This window comes from Xyrauchen texanus, chromosome 48, assembly GCF_025860055.1.
Source record: "Xyrauchen texanus isolate HMW12.3.18 chromosome 48, RBS_HiC_50CHRs, whole genome shotgun sequence".
NCBI lineage: Eukaryota > Metazoa > Chordata > Actinopteri > Cypriniformes > Catostomidae > Xyrauchen > Xyrauchen texanus.
The window spans coordinates 24,592,795-24,610,642 of record NC_068323.1 but is presented as its reverse complement, the minus strand read 5'-3'; the positions used below and the strand labels follow the sequence as shown (position 1 = coordinate 24,610,642).

The 17,848-nt window shown below is 37.3% G+C and overlaps 1 protein-coding gene across 2 annotated transcripts in view; it reads left to right on the top strand.

Annotated features, from left to right (window-relative positions):
• Positions 1–640: 640 nt before the first annotated feature.
• Positions 641–17,848, top strand: part of LOC127639720 (WW domain-containing transcription regulator protein 1-like) — a 55,765-nt gene continuing 38,557 nt past the window's right edge. For both annotated transcript variants that reach the window (XM_052121896.1, XM_052121895.1), the window contains exon 1: positions 641–1,332. In XM_052121896.1, the coding sequence (XP_051977856.1) occupies positions 923–1,332 (410 nt within the window). In that variant the 5' untranslated portion in view covers positions 641–922. The remainder of the gene's footprint in view (positions 1,333–17,848) is intronic.

The window sequence follows — 17,848 nt, the reverse complement described above, 5'->3', positions numbered from 1 at the left end:
TACTTGTGCAGTTGCTGAGTAATTTGGCCTGGATAATTATTAAATGTTTATTTATTTATTTGCTAACTTTATTTTTCTTTTTTTTTCAAAAGCAAAGGCTTAATATCTTACACATTAAATAACTATGTTGGGTAATTCTGGATAAAAGCATATGCGTAAAACGAATTAGTTGTGGATTTTGAGAAAATGTGCACAAAATTTGTAAAAAAAAAAAAAGAGAGAGAGAGAGAAAGTTAAATGAATTCTTTACAGTTAATACAAATTTTAATTTAAGATTTATTATTGTAATTTAACTTGTAATTTATTAATAATAATCTACTTAATTCATAAAATGTAATGGATTTCAAGAAAATGTTTAGACACTTATCTTAGATTCTTCTTAAAGTAAACGTTTTCTACGAAAATAAAGTTTAAAATAATTAAACCCTTTACATTTTAAATAAAAATAAAGTTTAAACATAAAAAAAGTCAAGTTTACCCTTGCAGTTGTTTAGTTGTTTAATTCCACAGATAATCTTTTCGTGTTCTTTTTTATCTCAATTAATTATTCATGAGCTCTTGACTCATTGAATATACATGAGCTGACACTGGAGCCGCAGATAGGGAGAGAGGGTGGGGGAAAGGTTGAGTTTACTAACTTTCCGTCGGGATAGAAACTCCGTCAGTGGACGCAGGAAAGTTGCGGAGAGAAGGAATATTTCAGGAAAAATTCGTATGTGGAATCTTATGATATCAACTGTTTTAGCGTTATGACAACTTTTTAAAGACTTTTAAAAACTTTTTAGAGGGCCAAAACAACTTTTAGCAAAGAAAGAAAAAGAAAAAAAAGAAACAGGCCTGACCAAAGAGGTTCAGGATTTTCATCGCATATATTTCATCGTTTTTCTAGGATTTGTTTTGTTTTGTTTGCATATCTAACAAAATGAGCGGTAACACTCTCCAGCCGTTGCCGGGTCAGCAGGTGATCCATGTCGCCAAAGACCCTGACACGGATCTGGAGGCGCTTTTTAACTCGGTCATGAACCCGAAGCCCAGCTCCTGGAGGAACAAACATCTGCCCGAGTCGTTCTTTAAAGAGCCGGACTCGGGCTCTCACTCCCGGCAGTCCAGCACGGACTCGGGCAGCCTCCCGCCGTTGCTCCAGGCGCAGCACGTCCGCTCGCATTCGTCCCCGGCTTCCCTGCAACTGTCGACGGGCGCGCTGAGTGCTGTGACCCCCGGCCGTCATCACACTCATATCCGACACCAGTCGTTCGATGTGGTCGAAGAGCTGCCGCTGCCGCCGGGCTGGGAGATGGCCTACACTCCCAACGGGCAGAAGTATTTTCTAAAGTAAGTGCTGCGTTACTTTTATTCATGTGCTCTCAACATTCCAGAACACGATTTACACGATCTGACATGAAATTCGGTTGCTGGAACAGATATGAACTTTCTCGCTTTCTGAACGTTGTGCTGATTTACTTCATTATTATTATTATTATTATTATTTGCTTTATTTGGCCTATCATATAGCCCTGCTTGGTTGCTTTAATTGTTTGCGTTCTTTTTTGCTTATTTTATCTTGAAAAGTAATCATTTGATAAATTAATTAATTTACTACTTTAATCTACATAATATTTATTTAAGTTTATTTGACTTTATTTATTTTATTTTACATTTATTGAGGTCTGCTTGGTTGCTTTATTTATTTATTTGTTTTCTTTTTCCTTTTATTTAGGCTTGCCTATTTAGTGATTATTTTTGTGTTTAGTTATTTGTTAACTTTGTATTACTTTTTTTTAAATAAAGAAAAAAGTAAGGAATCGTTTTAGTAATTTATTTACTTTTAAGTTTATTCATTTGCAAACTTACTATTTATCTATTTGTTTGCTTTATTAACCATTTATAACCTGCTTTGTGGCTTTAAATTATTTGCTTTATTTTTAGCATTTATTTATGCATTTGTTCATTTAGTTGCTAGTTTTATATGACCTTTTTATAAAATAATAAATAACGGAAACCTAATTTTTAATTAATTAAACATTTATTGGTTAACTATTTATTTACTTGCTTTATTTTTCCTTTTATTTAGGCCTGTTTATTTACTTTATTTCTTAATTTGCATTATTTTAGTGTTTATTTTTGTATTTATTTATTTGCTATCTCTATTTTAAAAAGTAAAATAAATTAACAAATAATTGTTAATTTATATACTTTTAAGTTTTTATTTATTTATGTGCTTGCTTAATGCCTGCATCATTTTTTGTAGCCATTATTTATTCATATGTATTTGTGTATTTAATATTAGCATATTATTAACAAACAGTGCTTGTATACTTAATGTCAGTTCATTTTGAAGCATCATCATATGATCACAGTTTTTAGGGACACGTTTTCCACTCCAGTGTGTGCTATCTAAACCAGTTTCTGCTCTCAATCAGTGTGCGTTCACACTGGTGAAATCTCTGCAGTGACATTTAGGTTCCTTTTGTCTAATGAACAGATTAATGGACCAGAAACAAACACACACGCGCACACACGCGCACACACGCACACAGTATCTGGGTGTGGATCACAAAAACACAAAACACCCAATCTCGCTAACTGTCATGTGCAAGACACGTGTGACACACCAGACCTGTGATTAAAGCTCTTTGTCACCTTGATAAGGATGTGTTTAGCATATCTCCTGTGTGTCTCAATGTAAATGTGTGTTTTGACTGCCCTCTTTTCAGGAACGAGATGACTATTCTTCTGTGGCCCTGGGGACATTTTTATCTGATTCAGTAGAGTTGATTTAGTCACCGGGGTTGTGATCAGCTCAGTGGGACGTCGACTGTGGGGTCGGTAACGGAGATTAACTCAGAATAGAAAGCTGTGTTCCTGATGGGAGGGTCTTTGTTTGTATTCAGATGATAAAAGTTTAGATTAAAACACGTGTGTTAAAATCTTATTTGCTGGCCTCGGCGATGTTAAACTAGATACTCACTTCTACCCCACTATTAGTTCATTCCGTGGCTGTTATTTGTGCATAAAAGCGTCTGCTCAATCAGTATGAGCTGAGGAGCTTTATCTTGGCAGAGCTGCATCATGAAAGTGGTGTTGATCATTTGTTGATTTTGATTATTCAGGTGCCATTTTAAATGACTCGATGGACTATTTCAGGCTATTTCAATGAGTTGCTCTGTTGTGTATCTACTGTAAGTGTTGATGGTACAGCTGATAAAACATAGAAAATATTTAGTTGGACAAATGGCAGTGGACAAATACACGTTGTAAATTAGACTACGGCACTTTCGGCTCACGTATCGACTTGCATGCTCTTCAGGACTCGTACCCTGGTCCTTAACATCGCAAGTGCAACAATCTATCAGTTGAGCTACCGTGCAATTTGACCGCAAAATAAATGTAGTAAAATGTCGTTTTATTGTTAATTTTACCAGGAAACTGCTGAGAAACATACAATGATCTTTTAGCATAAATTAAGGTCTAGTAATGTGATTCTAAAGTCATGCCTTCCTTCCGTCTTTTTACCCAAAACTCTCTGTGTAAAGTGGTGAGAAACGTGCCAAAGCTTGCCATACATTCAGCGGACACCTACGCCACCAACATAGCAGCAGACATGAGTTCCACGCCGCCCTGCAATTAAACAGTCATTAAAACCGACCTGTCAGTAATAATCACTCTCAGCTCAGACTGAGCCCCCGTTAGTGCACGCCTCCAAGGCCAATGCTTTTCAAAGCACCTCGGTACATGAATAAATGCTTATTTTCTGTTCCTACCTACTTCAGAGTATGCAGTGGCATCCAAAAGTCTAAATAACTCTAGTGAAAATGCTTTAATTTCATATGTACCTAATTGAATACCAGTACATAGATTTTTTTCATTGTACAACTTTAACTTTACAAAGCTGTTGTTCCCAGCATGCACCGGGGCTTGAATAAATAACTAGCTTGCATGGTTTGCACTGTTTGCAATATATTTACACTGTTTTATTGTTGAAATTGTTGTTACATTTGGTAACTTCTTTTGTGAAGTCTGAAGTTATTTTTCTACTCAAGTGTTTCAATGTTCAGCTCTGGATCTGATATCTATCGCCATTAAAGGAAGGTGATGTTGTCTAATAGACTACATTGCATGCATTCAACGTCCTCGTGTGTCATGTGATGCATGATGTTGAAGTACGTTAATGCTAATTGAAATGCTAATGCACTTTTAAAAGCATGGCTAAATTCAGTGCTACATTTCTTGAGTAAAATGTTCAAACAGAGAGTGAGTAAAAATGACTTGAAACCGATTATTGCAAACTAAAACGTTTTACGCATTTTCACTTTGTCGATAACAAAACAGCACGAAAAGTGGATTGAACCTAGGCTAATGGCTAATTATAAAAGAGAAAAACAAATGTTCACAGCACTTGGCTTGATGCCGCCCTCAATCTGATAAGATGAACGTGTGGAAATATGCGCGACTGTGCGCGCCAATGTAACACAGATTAACAATACGGAGACCGATATAAAAGCCGGTAATATTTCCAGTATGATTGTATAGAGTGATTGTACGTAGACTTCCGCCATCATGCATGTTTATACCGGCTTAATCAAACAATAACTGTGTTCTGTGTAAGTTGTGTAAATCATGAAGCAGATGTCAACAGAAATGTATGTAATTATAATAAAATGTTAGAACATACGTGACAGTTATGGTATAATGGATAGAATCAGCTACCACATCCTTTTACCACGACGATTCAGATAGATCGCTAATTATTGTTTTGTTCTGTGACGCGTTTCAAATGTACTGCATTTATAGCCAACATTTAGCAAGCGAAGTGATAATTTTGACAAGCAGCAATATTATTTTATTTTGCTGCACTGCTCAGCGTGTACCGCTAGAGGGCGTTGCGGCTCACAGCAATGACTGACGTCATTATTTTAAACGGAGCTTTTTGCTTCTTGCGTTTTCAACTAATTTGCCATTTTTCTGACTCTATCTGCAGGTGTTATTTAAATAAATTAGATTTTTTTTATTTTTTTTATCCTCTTTTCTCCCCAATTTGGAATGCCCAATTCCCACAACTTAGTCGGTCCTCGTGGCGTCACGGTTGCTCTCTTCAATCCGGATGGTGGAGGACAAGTCTCAGTTGCCTCTGCTTCTGAGACAGTCAATCAGTGCATCTTATCACATGGCTCGTTGTGCATGACACCACAGAGACTCCCAGCATGTGGAGGTTCATGCTACTCTCCACGATCCACACACAACTAACCACACGTCTCATTGAGAGCGAGAACCACTAATCACCACCACGAGGAGGTTACCCCATGTGACTCTCCTCGTGGTACTCTCCCTAGCAACCGGGACAATTTGGTTGCTTAGGAGACCTGGCCAGAGTCACTCAGCACACCCTGGATTCAAACTCACAACTCCAGGTGTTATAGTCAGAGTCAATACTCACTGAGATACCCAGACTCTGTTGACAACTTTCTGTGTGCTGCACTTTTTCTGGGCATTTCTGTTAAACACCTTTGTTTTCTATTATGAAAAAAAGGTTGCCCATTCTAATAAGTAACATGTTATATGAATCTTGTTGGAGTTATTTTTGAAAAATACGTTTAAATGTAGGAAAATCGATTTGAGAATCGTAAATTGTCCTTTATTTTGAAAATAAATCAAGATTACATTTTTTTGCCATACCGCCCAGCCCTAACTCCAGGTTTAAATTAGATTTTGAATCATGGACTTTCAATGTAGATCTTTAAACTGTACCTTCAGACAAAAATCTAGAGTTCTGGCAAACTTCTGCAAATTTGCCACTCATTATTTCATATGCAAATGAGCTTGTGATTTGCCACAAATTATTGCCAGAAGTTTGCAGTCCATAGGTAGTGGGGAACCTGCAGCAAACCTTTGGCGACAATGAAGAGTTTGCTGCAAAGCTTATTTGCATATGAAAATAGTGTGTCAAGTTTGGCACAGGGCAGGGGTTTGCCAGAACTCTTGATTTTTTTGTTATATGGAATTATTTGTCTTTAGAATGCATGTTGAGGTTGAGGAAGTGAGTTTTGTCGTCATTCATGTGTTTTCCTCTTTGGATGGTTGCAGCTGTTAGTTCACCCCCACTGTTAGGCTCCATGTATCCTTTTCCAGCATCACACAACCCCCCCTTTATCCTCAAACATACCAGCTTCCTAGATATCCTTGTTACAGCTTGCAATTAAATAATCTAGAACTTAACTCATTTCTGCATAACTGAAGCGATATTAGAGTTGATTGATAGCAATGAAAAAAGCTGTGTGCTTTTTATGCATGCAATTAGCTGTGGGTGTTGTAAGCAAAAATGTTTTGATCAATAATGATATACTGGGCCCTTTTTTAAGAGCGCTAGTGTTAAGCGCAGAGCTACACTTTAAGTCATATGTGCTAAGTCCATAGGCATGGCCATGATGTTTTGTTATTTTTGTGCAAGCATGTGCTAAGTCTAGGTGCAAGTGGGTTTTGGCAAAATTTTCACCATCTGTGTCCTATTATACAGTCCTTTCCCTGTCAAACACCAATGATTTAAACAAAGACAGCACATTTATAAGAATTTAGTAGTGTAAATAGACTGTATGAATTAAATTGGAAGAATATAAATATATCTGACAGTGACACACTCCTTTTATGAGCATAGAACATGTGATTCTTTAAATTATTTTAAATAATTAAATTCATTAAACAGGGTAACTGATCATTTTGCACATCTGTGATAGAAATGCCACCCATTTCATGTCATCCACCCCTAAATCTAACAGGAAGTTAATAAAGATCACATCCACATTCTCTCGACTGATTTACTGTATATTTTTTATCGCTATCAGTCTAATAGACAGATACCAGAGCAGCTTTGATACAAACGAGAGAGGCAAAAGAATGAGAGTGTTTATAGTTTTGCTTCATGTAAAGGCAGTCTGCAATTAGTCTTCCTTTTGATGCCATGCAAAGCATGAAACCCCTCTTTACTTCAGGGTTTGTTGATGTCTTTATTTCTCTATTAAGTTGCAGATAATCTATGAATAGTTTACTTTTTTATTGCTGCCAGCTGTGGCTCACAAATTCCAAAACTAAACTCAGACGATCACTCGTGTTTTCTGTGATTATTTTGCGCATGACTTGGACTGGACATGTGCTGGTCACATTTCAACCCAAAATCAAAAGAAAGTAATAAGAAATGGTATTTTGCATGAAGGAAATGAAGCATACATTAGGAGTATTTGCCAAATATTCCATACTAAAATACTGAAATGCAAAATGTTTTTGTATTCTCATCGTTCTCAAGGTGATTATTATATTTTCATGAAAAATTTAATCAGTTTATTAAAAACATTCAATAACGTTTTTTCAATGTAATGCAATGTTTTTGCAACTTTTTTTTTTATTTGCATAAATCTGCCTAAATTAAAGGCAGTAGAACAAACACTACCTATGATTCTATTAAAAATGTTCTTCAATGATATATCTAAATATAAATACTGTACAATTTAAACAGAATCATATTTGTGAGTGAGTTTTTTGCATCACAGTAATGATTGAGATTTTTTTGCATCTCAGTAATGATTGAGATTTTTCTGCATCACAGTAATGATTGAGATTTTTCTGCATCTCAGTAATTATTGAGATTTTTCTGCATCTCGGTAATGATTGAGATTTTTTTGCATCTCAGTAATGATTGAGATTTTTTGCATCACGGTAATGATTGAGATTTGTTTGCATCGCGGTAATGAGTGAGATTGTTTTGTATTATGTAATGAAAGATATTTTTCGCATTACAGTAATGATAATGACGATTTGTTTTTGCTTTACTATAATAAGAATGTCTATTTTTTTCGCATTATGGAAATGAGGATAACATTTGTTGTACATTACAGTAATGAGGACTACCAATTTTGGCTTTACAATAAAAAGGATGACAATTGTTTTGCTGTACAGAAATGAGAATGAGTCTTGTTTAATATTACAGTAAACAGAATGAGATTTTTTTTCGTATGATGGTAATGAGTGTTACTTCGCATTACAGTATTGGAGTAAGATTGTTTCGTATTATAATAATAAGTGAGATTTTTTTTTTTTTTTGCATTACAGGAATCAGGATGAGATTTTCTCACATTACTGAAATTACATGTTTTTTGGCATTAAATTGATAAAGTAATGTTTTTTTCACATTATGGTAATGAGTAAAGTGTACATGCATGTGTGTGTGTGAGAGGGGATTAATTGTCATGAAAATAATGTCACAATGCAAAAAATCTTAATGGTCCTTATTTTCTTGAAATAATATATATATTGAATGTTATTTCTTCTTTTAATTATGGGGTTAAATATATCCTGGACATGTTCTTGAGAGGTTTTGTAAAAATTCACCAATAAGAAAACAGGAAAACACAACAACATGCAACAAAGATTGCGTTATTAACATTCTGAAGTAATTTAGTTTTTTGACTAGTGTTTGAGTTCTCCGCAAGCAGTAATGACACTAAATAAACAGTTAAACTGGGCAGTTGTATGATGTGATGTAACAGTTTCTTTGGAAACACTCACTTTATCCAACTCATTTTGTAAACTAAACACCTCTGCTATAGCGACTGGAGGTTTTATTAAACAAAATCCTGCTTAACTGCTATTGAAGTCCAGATGTGCTGCATCAAAGAGTGCTAGCTTTTTCTCAATATATGAATATTTGCTATCTTATCAATATTACATTTTTTAAACATTGTTAGCAGTGCTAGATTCAGGCCCAGTTTGTGGGAAATGTTGACCAAAGGAGTCGTTATTTTGTACCACTCTTCCCAGCGCTTACGTTTTCTGTTGGATGACAATTCAGGAATCTCAGGAAAATGTTTCTAGCCCATAGAAACATTCTGGCTCACAGTGGTATTAACCGCTTTAATGGAATCCCAAACCTGCTTCTATCTGTTTTTGCAGACATAACACGTGTGTTTGTCAAGACGAAGGCCAGTCTTGATTCTTCCTGCTGTGCATTGAAGGTTTTGAGTGTAGATGCTGGAGTCTGGTGGCACGGGACACTCTTTGCTTGTGCCTGAAATGACTTCTGGTCCTGTGCATCAATTGGAAAGACATGAAGATCTAGTTGTTGGATGCTGATTGGTCCGAGTTGTGTCTGGCTGGCCCTTTCTTCTCCACCAATAGATGCCATCGAAAGACAAAAGTCTCTTTGTAGGTTTGTTTTTTTTTCCCCCCGAAACACTTCAGAGTCTTCTGTGACTTGCAGATATAAAATGTATTAAAGCAATTATACTTGAAGGAAATGCCATGTGAGCTGGACACCAATGGCTTTGTAGAGTTTGACAGAATTGGTTGATCTAAATGGAGGAACAAGAGATTCTACAAATTGGACTGCTTTAATGAATTCACCTTTAAACATACTGTGCTCTATGTTAAAACTGTGATACTTGTGTTTGAGTACATATGGTACTCCGTTGATTTTTAATGGTGTTTTCAGACAAAGGCCAGTGTTATGAAGTGCGCAGTAAGCTCAATGACGTCTACAATAACATGCACACACCAACAGCTGATGTGTGGCTTTCAGAGGTGAAGGCCTCTGGCCTCACACATATCCAGTACATTGAAATGTCTGTTGTTTTTGGTACTCAGGATCTAGACTTAGCTCCTATGTATTTGTTTGAGGCCAGAACTAGGCATTTAAAAAGATTGCAGTTTCCTGTGCCTTTCATACTTTCGGCAAATGCTTCTAGAGATACAAGCATGATTTTCTGCATCGTTGTTCTAAAATGTGTCGGCATGCAAATTACAATGTAACGGCAGTACACATTGCATTCTCAGTGTAGCCAAAAAAACGTTTTTTCATGTTCCGTTTCATCTCGCACACAGTCGAGCACTCAGATTTTTAATATATTCTCTTTTGACCACCAGTGAATACGTACGCGTTCTACGAATGCGTACAATGACTGCTTTGTGATACCCTTTTAGTACAGTACTGTGAACAATCCGATCTAGAATGAAAACCGAAGGAAACTTTGGCCTTATTTGTACGTAAACGCTTACGTCTTTTTCATTATATTCGCTTAAATGGTCAGTTTTTCACTTTTATGTCAACTGCTTTCATGGCACAATGACACTTTAAAGAGAATCTTGCTGCACAGGTTAGTTAAACTGTCTGAATAATGTAACATTGCGTTGGCCAAACAGTCACGACTGCGATCATAAACTTGAACAGAGTATGCTTGTGGCCTTTGGGTGCAGAGGATTATTGACCAGTTGTTCCAGGCCAGATCTTACTTACACCATGAAGCCATCACTGGGAACATTTGAAAACAAAGAGCTCTCTAATCGGTCTTATCAAGCAGAAAATAGGGAATTTATACAGTTAGTGCATGGAATTGCGGATATAGCACACAATTTTTACGTTTATTTATTTTCCTCCCCAATTTGGAATGCCCAATTTGAAATATGCTCCAAGTCCTCGGGGTGGCGTAGTGACTCGCCTCAATCCGGATGGTGGAGGATGAATCTCAGTTGCCTCCGCATCTGAGACCATCAATCCACGCATCTTATCACGTAGCTTATTGAACGTGTTCCTGCGAAGACCTAGTGCGTGTGGAGACTTCATGCTATTCTCCGATAGTGCACAATTTTAATAATTCCTGCAAGTTCCATGTTCATAACGCGGGAAATTCCCGCACACTTTTATTCATTTTACATTGCAGCTGCAAAGTATTAAACCAAAAGATACAGATGAACAAATCAAATCAATGAACTTGATTTTGTATCAAACTGTAATTCCAGTAGATGCGTGAGTAAATCTCTCCCTTTCTCTCACGTGCAACTGTTAAGTAGCACGTTGAGCCCTTGTTGAGAGCGCGCGCAGTGAGGGACCGCTTTGTAACTTAAGATGTTACATATGTATAAACTTTTAATGTAAATGACGTTATACCGTGTATCCGTAAGCGAGTGACACGATAAAACTATCGCTTCGGTTTATAATTAATAAAGATTTGAACATTGCACGAGCAGGACGTTGGAGGGATCTAGGCTATAGTTTTGACGCCTTTCATATCGTGACGCTCCATCATTAGTCATGATGCAGCACATTTCACAAGAAAGGCAGAAATGGCAAAAATGCTTTGTGTTCCAGCTGCATGGGGAAGAGAGTTCTATCGGGTTATACAGGAATTGAGGAAAGTAGACCCCCCCCAGTGCCCAAAGCACTTCAGGCCCTGAGTGCTTTGATTCCATTAATGTACACTTGGCAAGAGTGCAAAGAAAGTTGATCACAAAGTTGATAAAAAAAATTATCACCGTTCAGTCGATCTTACAAATACATTTTAGTTTGCATAGAATTGCCGATAGTGGTTGTACATTTTTGACCATGTTGTAGGACATTAAACTAAAGAAGCATATTTTGATGTTCTAGTCTTTCAGTGGCTCTTCTCCACAGTGTTGCAGACAATTAACAGACGTGGATCTTCTGGGAAGACATCTGTAACCCTTTAGTGGGGGAGGATGGGCGATTTCGACGCACATGGCCCTCATATCTCTGTCAGTTAGACAGTATAGATAGTGACCTAAAATACTGCACAACATATCGCCTGCACCTCCGTGTTTGTTGTGTTTGCTTAATTAGTTGGGTTTGCCAAGTCAAGCATCACTAAAGTGTGCAACAGTCGGGCTCCGGAGGTAAAAATCACATTCGATATTTTTTTATATAGTTAAATGTGATATATAATATAATTAAAGACAGACCTACCATAAGCTCTGAGAATATCAATCGATGGTATATGCTTCTGTTAAATCTGTCAGTCCACGTTATTTCATCATTTTCTATGTATTCCAGTGCAACGTCTTGTGCCATAGACTTCCATTGTAAGTGTTTTTACCAAGTGAGTTTAATCATTCTGTGATCTTTAAAGGAATCTATATATTTTATTATAAATAATACAATTATTGCTGTGTGATTTAAGGTGTTCTATTATATTTTATTGTATTATGTTATCATCTATGTATTTTTATTACAATTAAGATATGTATTAAAGGAATTATTATATTTTGTCAGCTTTTTTTGTTGTCAGTGAGGGGTATTTTCCATGTGTTTCCCGTCTCTCTGCACTCCGTTTCCAATAAGAAGTTGAAAGCGATGGATCTGTCTACAGGATATGGAGCAGCTCATTTCCTTTTGTTTTCGGGAATAATGGCTGGAGGGACGCTTGGGGCAAAGTAAAAACAATAAACATGTTATGCACTTAAAAGAGCTTTTAAATAAAAAAAAAAAAAAGAGGAAATCAGAATTCTGTACCTGGATAAAAAAAGTAGTGTACAGTTGTTCTTTGTGACCCCTCTTGTTTGACAGTCTCTATCCATAAGAGTAAAATCCCCTAAACTGTCCCTCTGTAATTGGGTGTATTAGTGAAGCACTTCCAAACTTAATATAAAATAATGCATTATTTCAGATCAGTATATGACAATAAAAACACCTTGTCACAAGAAGACTAAATATACAAAGTATGTCTTTATGAAATTTTAGAAATACATGCTTTGAAAGCAATATATCATCCCTAAGTTTGTAGAAACAATCACAAATGTGTTCACAGTAATGCTCATACAATGGAAGTCTACAGAAATGTGTGTTATTCGCTCTGTAAAGTTGTATATCGTCTTTTTGAGATGGTACTATTCTAGGCGGATAAACGGCTGATGTATTCCAAATACATACACATTACATGCATATTGCATATACTGTACAGTGGTGATTTCTCAGGGGCAGCAAAGCCTTCTCTGCTGGCCTAACATGCCAAAAAATAAATATTTATAATCCTTTCATTCTCAATCACCTTTTTGCTTATGTATTTTTAATCACTTTCCACTCTTAATTAATCCACAAACAAATCTTGAAAAACGAAAAGTTTATCCAGTCAGAATATATTCCTTGATGCTGTTTCACAAATCACATGACCGAAGCAGCGTGTGAGTTTGATCTGCACCCCCTCAGGCCTTCAGAATTTGAAGCTCTCCTTCAATTGGCTCAATAGTGGAAACGCGGCTATTGAGAGCCGCTCGCACAGGACACGATCTTGAGAGATGCTGAACGAATCTCAAAAGAATGCAGGGATCTCAAGATGCAATTTTTTAAGTTTCAACTACTTTTAGCTTGACACAGCGTCATACAAATGTGGCATTTATGAAGCTGAAAAACAGTGAAATGCTTCAAAAGCATCCATCTGACACATACAGGTACATTGAGCGACAATTAATTGACAACCCATTCTATAACAATTTAAATAATGTATAATAATGTACAATAATAATAATGATGTAATTTTTGCCTTCCATATTTTTGAAGATATCAAAATGGCTGGATGTATACAATCCTCCAAAAACATGTTTATCAGAAAGTTTGACTGAGGAAAAAAAACTCACTAAACTTGTTATCTGTGTTAACTGACTGTGATTAAGGTCGCATCTGCTTGTGTTGTGGCTTTTGAAGCTTTTTCACATTCTTTTACAATATCTGCAAACTTCATGTATTTTGTCACAGTCACCGTTATATTGTTAGAAACATAACACTGCTTTGTAAAATGGGTTCTGTGTGTCGAGGTCTCTGTGCAAACCATTGGCAACACCCTCCTTTACCGTTGTTGACACAGTCAGTGACAGGCTCCTCCCTCCTGCTCTGTCTTTTTGAGTCTCTCTCAGTTATGTGACTGTATTGTTTTCCGTGCTCCTCTACCATGACTGTTTCATTCAGTGGCGTGGGGGGAATGCGTGTGGTCGCATTTGTTTTAGAGTCGATCAGGGGCCCATGGAGGTGGGCCGCAGCAACTCTGGCCTGCCCCCAATTCACAGCCGCATCACCCTGTCTTGTGTGATGCATTGATTGAAATGGGTCTTGAAGGACAACGTATACAACATAATGTGAGGTTTATTGTCTGATGTGACCTGATGGAATCACAGTCAGAGTGGGCTCTTCAGAAGGGTCTGGCATGCGTCTGATCTTTGAAAGGCAATAGATGCTTCTGCATTCCACTCGCCACGTCACGAGTGGGAAGGTGGATGACTAGAGGAGAGGAGAAAAGACTCAAATTTGCTCCAAGTGGCCAAGAATACCTCCAAAGAATACACATTCCAGCACAGCGATGCCTTTATGTTCCTGCCGAGGAATCTGTATCGTTCTAAAGAGATGTGGAGAGAGTTCCTAGGGTTTATTTTCTTTGAGTTAAATTGAATTTGACAGATCATTTAACATGCAACCATCAAAATTTGTAATCTGAGGAAGGTGCCATTAAGGGCCAAGATGAACTTTTTGCCGTACTTGCCAATGGCAGGTGAATTGAGAAAATGAACTGGCTGTAAATATGTCTTACCAGCCATTAAACCAGCCATTTTTTGTCCCACTAACAATGGGTTCATTTAGCTGTGTTTTTCTTTAGATGAGTAGATGAGCTGGTGTCAGTCCTGTCACAAATGCGTGATATTGAAAAAATGTGAGTTAAGTCAATTTATTTGTTATTTATATTGCTTTAGGCATAAATCTAACTACATTTAGTGTGATTTATGCTTAAAACAAGAAAAAAATATTTGCCAATGAGTAAGAAATATGTGACATGCTTTTATCATTTTGAGTTGAAAGTTGCAATGGGCTGTTTTTGGAGAAATGTGAGCATATCAGAAAGTCTTATAGATAAATGGTCTGAAAAGAAGCTTTAATATCCTTTGCAGTTTTTCTTCTCAAGTAAATGTATCTTGTTTTAAAGATGTTTATATACTATTTTTACTGAACAATAAGCCAAAAATACTCAAAGAAAATACATTTTTGTAGAGAAAAGCTTTAGATATCCTAGATAAAGATGGATAGATGGTGAATTCTCCACTGAGGGTCACAAAATTGTATTTAAACAATATGTTATTAATCAGTTCAAAATTAAGTTACCAGCCAATTTTTAAAGCAAATTTTTACTTTCTATTAGACGAGTGTTAATTTTGTACCCTTTGTGCAATTATCTGCTTAAACACCCTGTGCATCACCACACGTCCAACTTGTAGATGTAATCTGTCTGTCTTTTACTCATTGTGGCCGTGGACAAGCATGCGACTGGTAGGTGTTGAGAGTAAAACAGGTAGCTCTGCATTGCTGAGCTGTGGATCGGTTGATGTCTGAACAGATTTCCCCTATAGACAGAGACATAAATCCTCCTCATCTACCTATACATCAGTTAACTTCTGCAACAACACATGCTGTCCATATATTGGAGAGTTGCCAGCTCAGTAAGGGTTTTTCTCTTTAATTAGTGTGACTTGTTTTATCTTCTTATTGCATTTTTATCTACATTGTATGTTTTATTTTCCTGCAGTAACCATTTGACCTTGTACAGCACTTTGGTCACCCATGGTTGTTTTAAATGTGCTTTATAAATAAATATTGATTGATTGATACTTCATAAAACATAAACAAAATATGGAAAATGACATATCATTATTTACAAATAAAAATGGGCCCCAAAATAACTCATAGACTCACAGATGATGAAATAATCCTTACAGTTGCACGTTACATGCTTATTTGTCTTTTAAAAACTATCTTTCCTGGTTCGTGTGAATGGAAATGTATGCTGTATGCAAATTATCAGCCTGATTATCAAGGGCAGATTATGACTAGCAAGGGCCCTGGGGCCAATTTCCTTTTAGGGCCTGTAACCCGCACACACAAACACAAGACGAGACAGTCACAATGTCGGAGAAAACTGCTTTATTCCAACAAAGCAGGCAACAGTACAAAAACAGGGCAAATCCAGTGAAGAATGGTCAGGGTGAGCGTTAAATCGAAGCCGGGGAATCAAGATAGGGTAAAGGGGCAAATCCAGGAGAGAGTGGTCAACGAGGCGTGGGGGTCAAAGCCGGGGTAATCAGAATAAGAATAACAAGTGGGAGCAAAAGACAGGGGAACAAGGGAGCTGGCAAGCTAAGAGGTGAACGAGAGGAGGTCAAAACTAGAGCGAGACTAGCGGGGGCAAAGACTACGGAAACTAAATACACTAACCAACAACCGTGAGACGAAAGTGTAGTGATATATATAGGGCGAGTGCAGGTGTAAACCATGACAGGTGATGAGATGAGTGCAGGTGAATCTAATGTGCAGGAGTGCAGATGACGCGAGTGCAGGTGGTCATAATGTTCTGGGGGATTGGAAACGCGTGAGAAACTCGAGGAAGGGAGATAGCCTACGAGCATGTGAGCGAGTAGGAGCAAAGTGGGCGTGAGGGCTTGAGCGAGCAAAAAGAGCGTGCAAGCTTGAGGGGGCGGAACGAGCGTGAGAGCTCGAGGGGGCGTAACGAGCGTGGAAGCTCGAGGGGGCGGAGCGAGGGAGCGGGGTTCGTGACAGGGCCCCTCCGGTCCAATTATCTAGTTGAGATCCATACAAAATACATTTTCATTGATTTCATTACCTTTAAATACCCATTCTGTTATTTACAATCAGATTTATTCAAACACACAGCACGGATGTGGTAAAGAAACTTTCTCTGAACTGTTCTTAAAGAGACAGTACCATTTTAATGTTTGTTATACATAATGCAAACTCAATGTAAATACCTGTAAATACTATACTATATATATATATATATATATATATATATATAATACAAATGATGCATACAAAAACAAGAACGTGTAATAAATGTGTACATGTGCATATATTTAAAGGGGCAATAATGAATTATAAACTTCATCAAACACTTCAAATATTGAAGAATTTAAAAAGTGGCTCAAAAATTGTATTGGAAACAATTAGGCAAAAGGGTCCTATAAGTGGTCTAGGGACCCTCATAGTCACAGGACCCTACTGAGGGGGGCTTTTATCAGCTGTGGAGCCCACATAGTCAAGCGTACAGTATTTAAAGATTTGTTTTCAAAGCTGATGGGCTGCAAGAGCTTGCTGCTAGTCAAGGGCCCCTAGGCACTGGCCCCATTGGCCGATCCGTAAAACACCTATTATAGGGGAAAATATTGTTGATAATTCCTCTCTCGCTGTGATTCATTTTTTCAATTTTGCAGTTATCAGACAAAAAGACTGCCATGTTTTTTTGTACATGTAACATGGCAATGGCATGGTATTCTTTGAAGTTGCTTGTTGTGCCATGTAAATACCATGTTATATTAGTGTTTTCACACTTTGATTGGTTAGTGTGCACCCAAGTTTTAAAAACAGCTTTCACACCAACCAAACAAACTGAACTGATGTCAAATGGACTTGGGTGTGTGTCGGGAATGTTCCAGATGAATATGTTAATCAGTCAATACAATGGCATCAAAGTACCATGTTATTACCTTACCATCAATATGCCACTGTATTTATTTGTAAGGGTTAGCCTACAGAAAATGTATATGGAACAGTGTTTTCAGCAAAGGCAAAAGGAGAGAGAGACAGAGGGTGAATGAAAAGTGTCTGTCTGTAAGGAGCCAGAGTTCATTCCCATGTCTCCTGAAAGATTAACAGTGAGTACTTTGTCCAGCGGACATTAGGCTAATATCTGTCCTTTCTTTATATTTGTATTTTCTCGGAGACAAGAGAAAGGCATCTGTGTGCTGTCTTGAGCTGAAGGGGGTTTGTGTCAAACGTTCTTTTGTTTTTTTGCACCCTCATTCAAAATGGCATAGTTGACTGATGGCACACAGGCCTGGCATTTCACAGCGCTCTGATTTGCTGTTGGCTGCCATATGGACACACTTACCATTTGCATCACTGTTTCCAAAGAATTAACACTTTGGGTCTCTATGAGATGGGAAAATGTGTTCAGGGGTGAAAACTCTAAAGGTTATCTGCATTTTATTCACTAACCAACACCAGTGTCATGTGCTGGTTTAG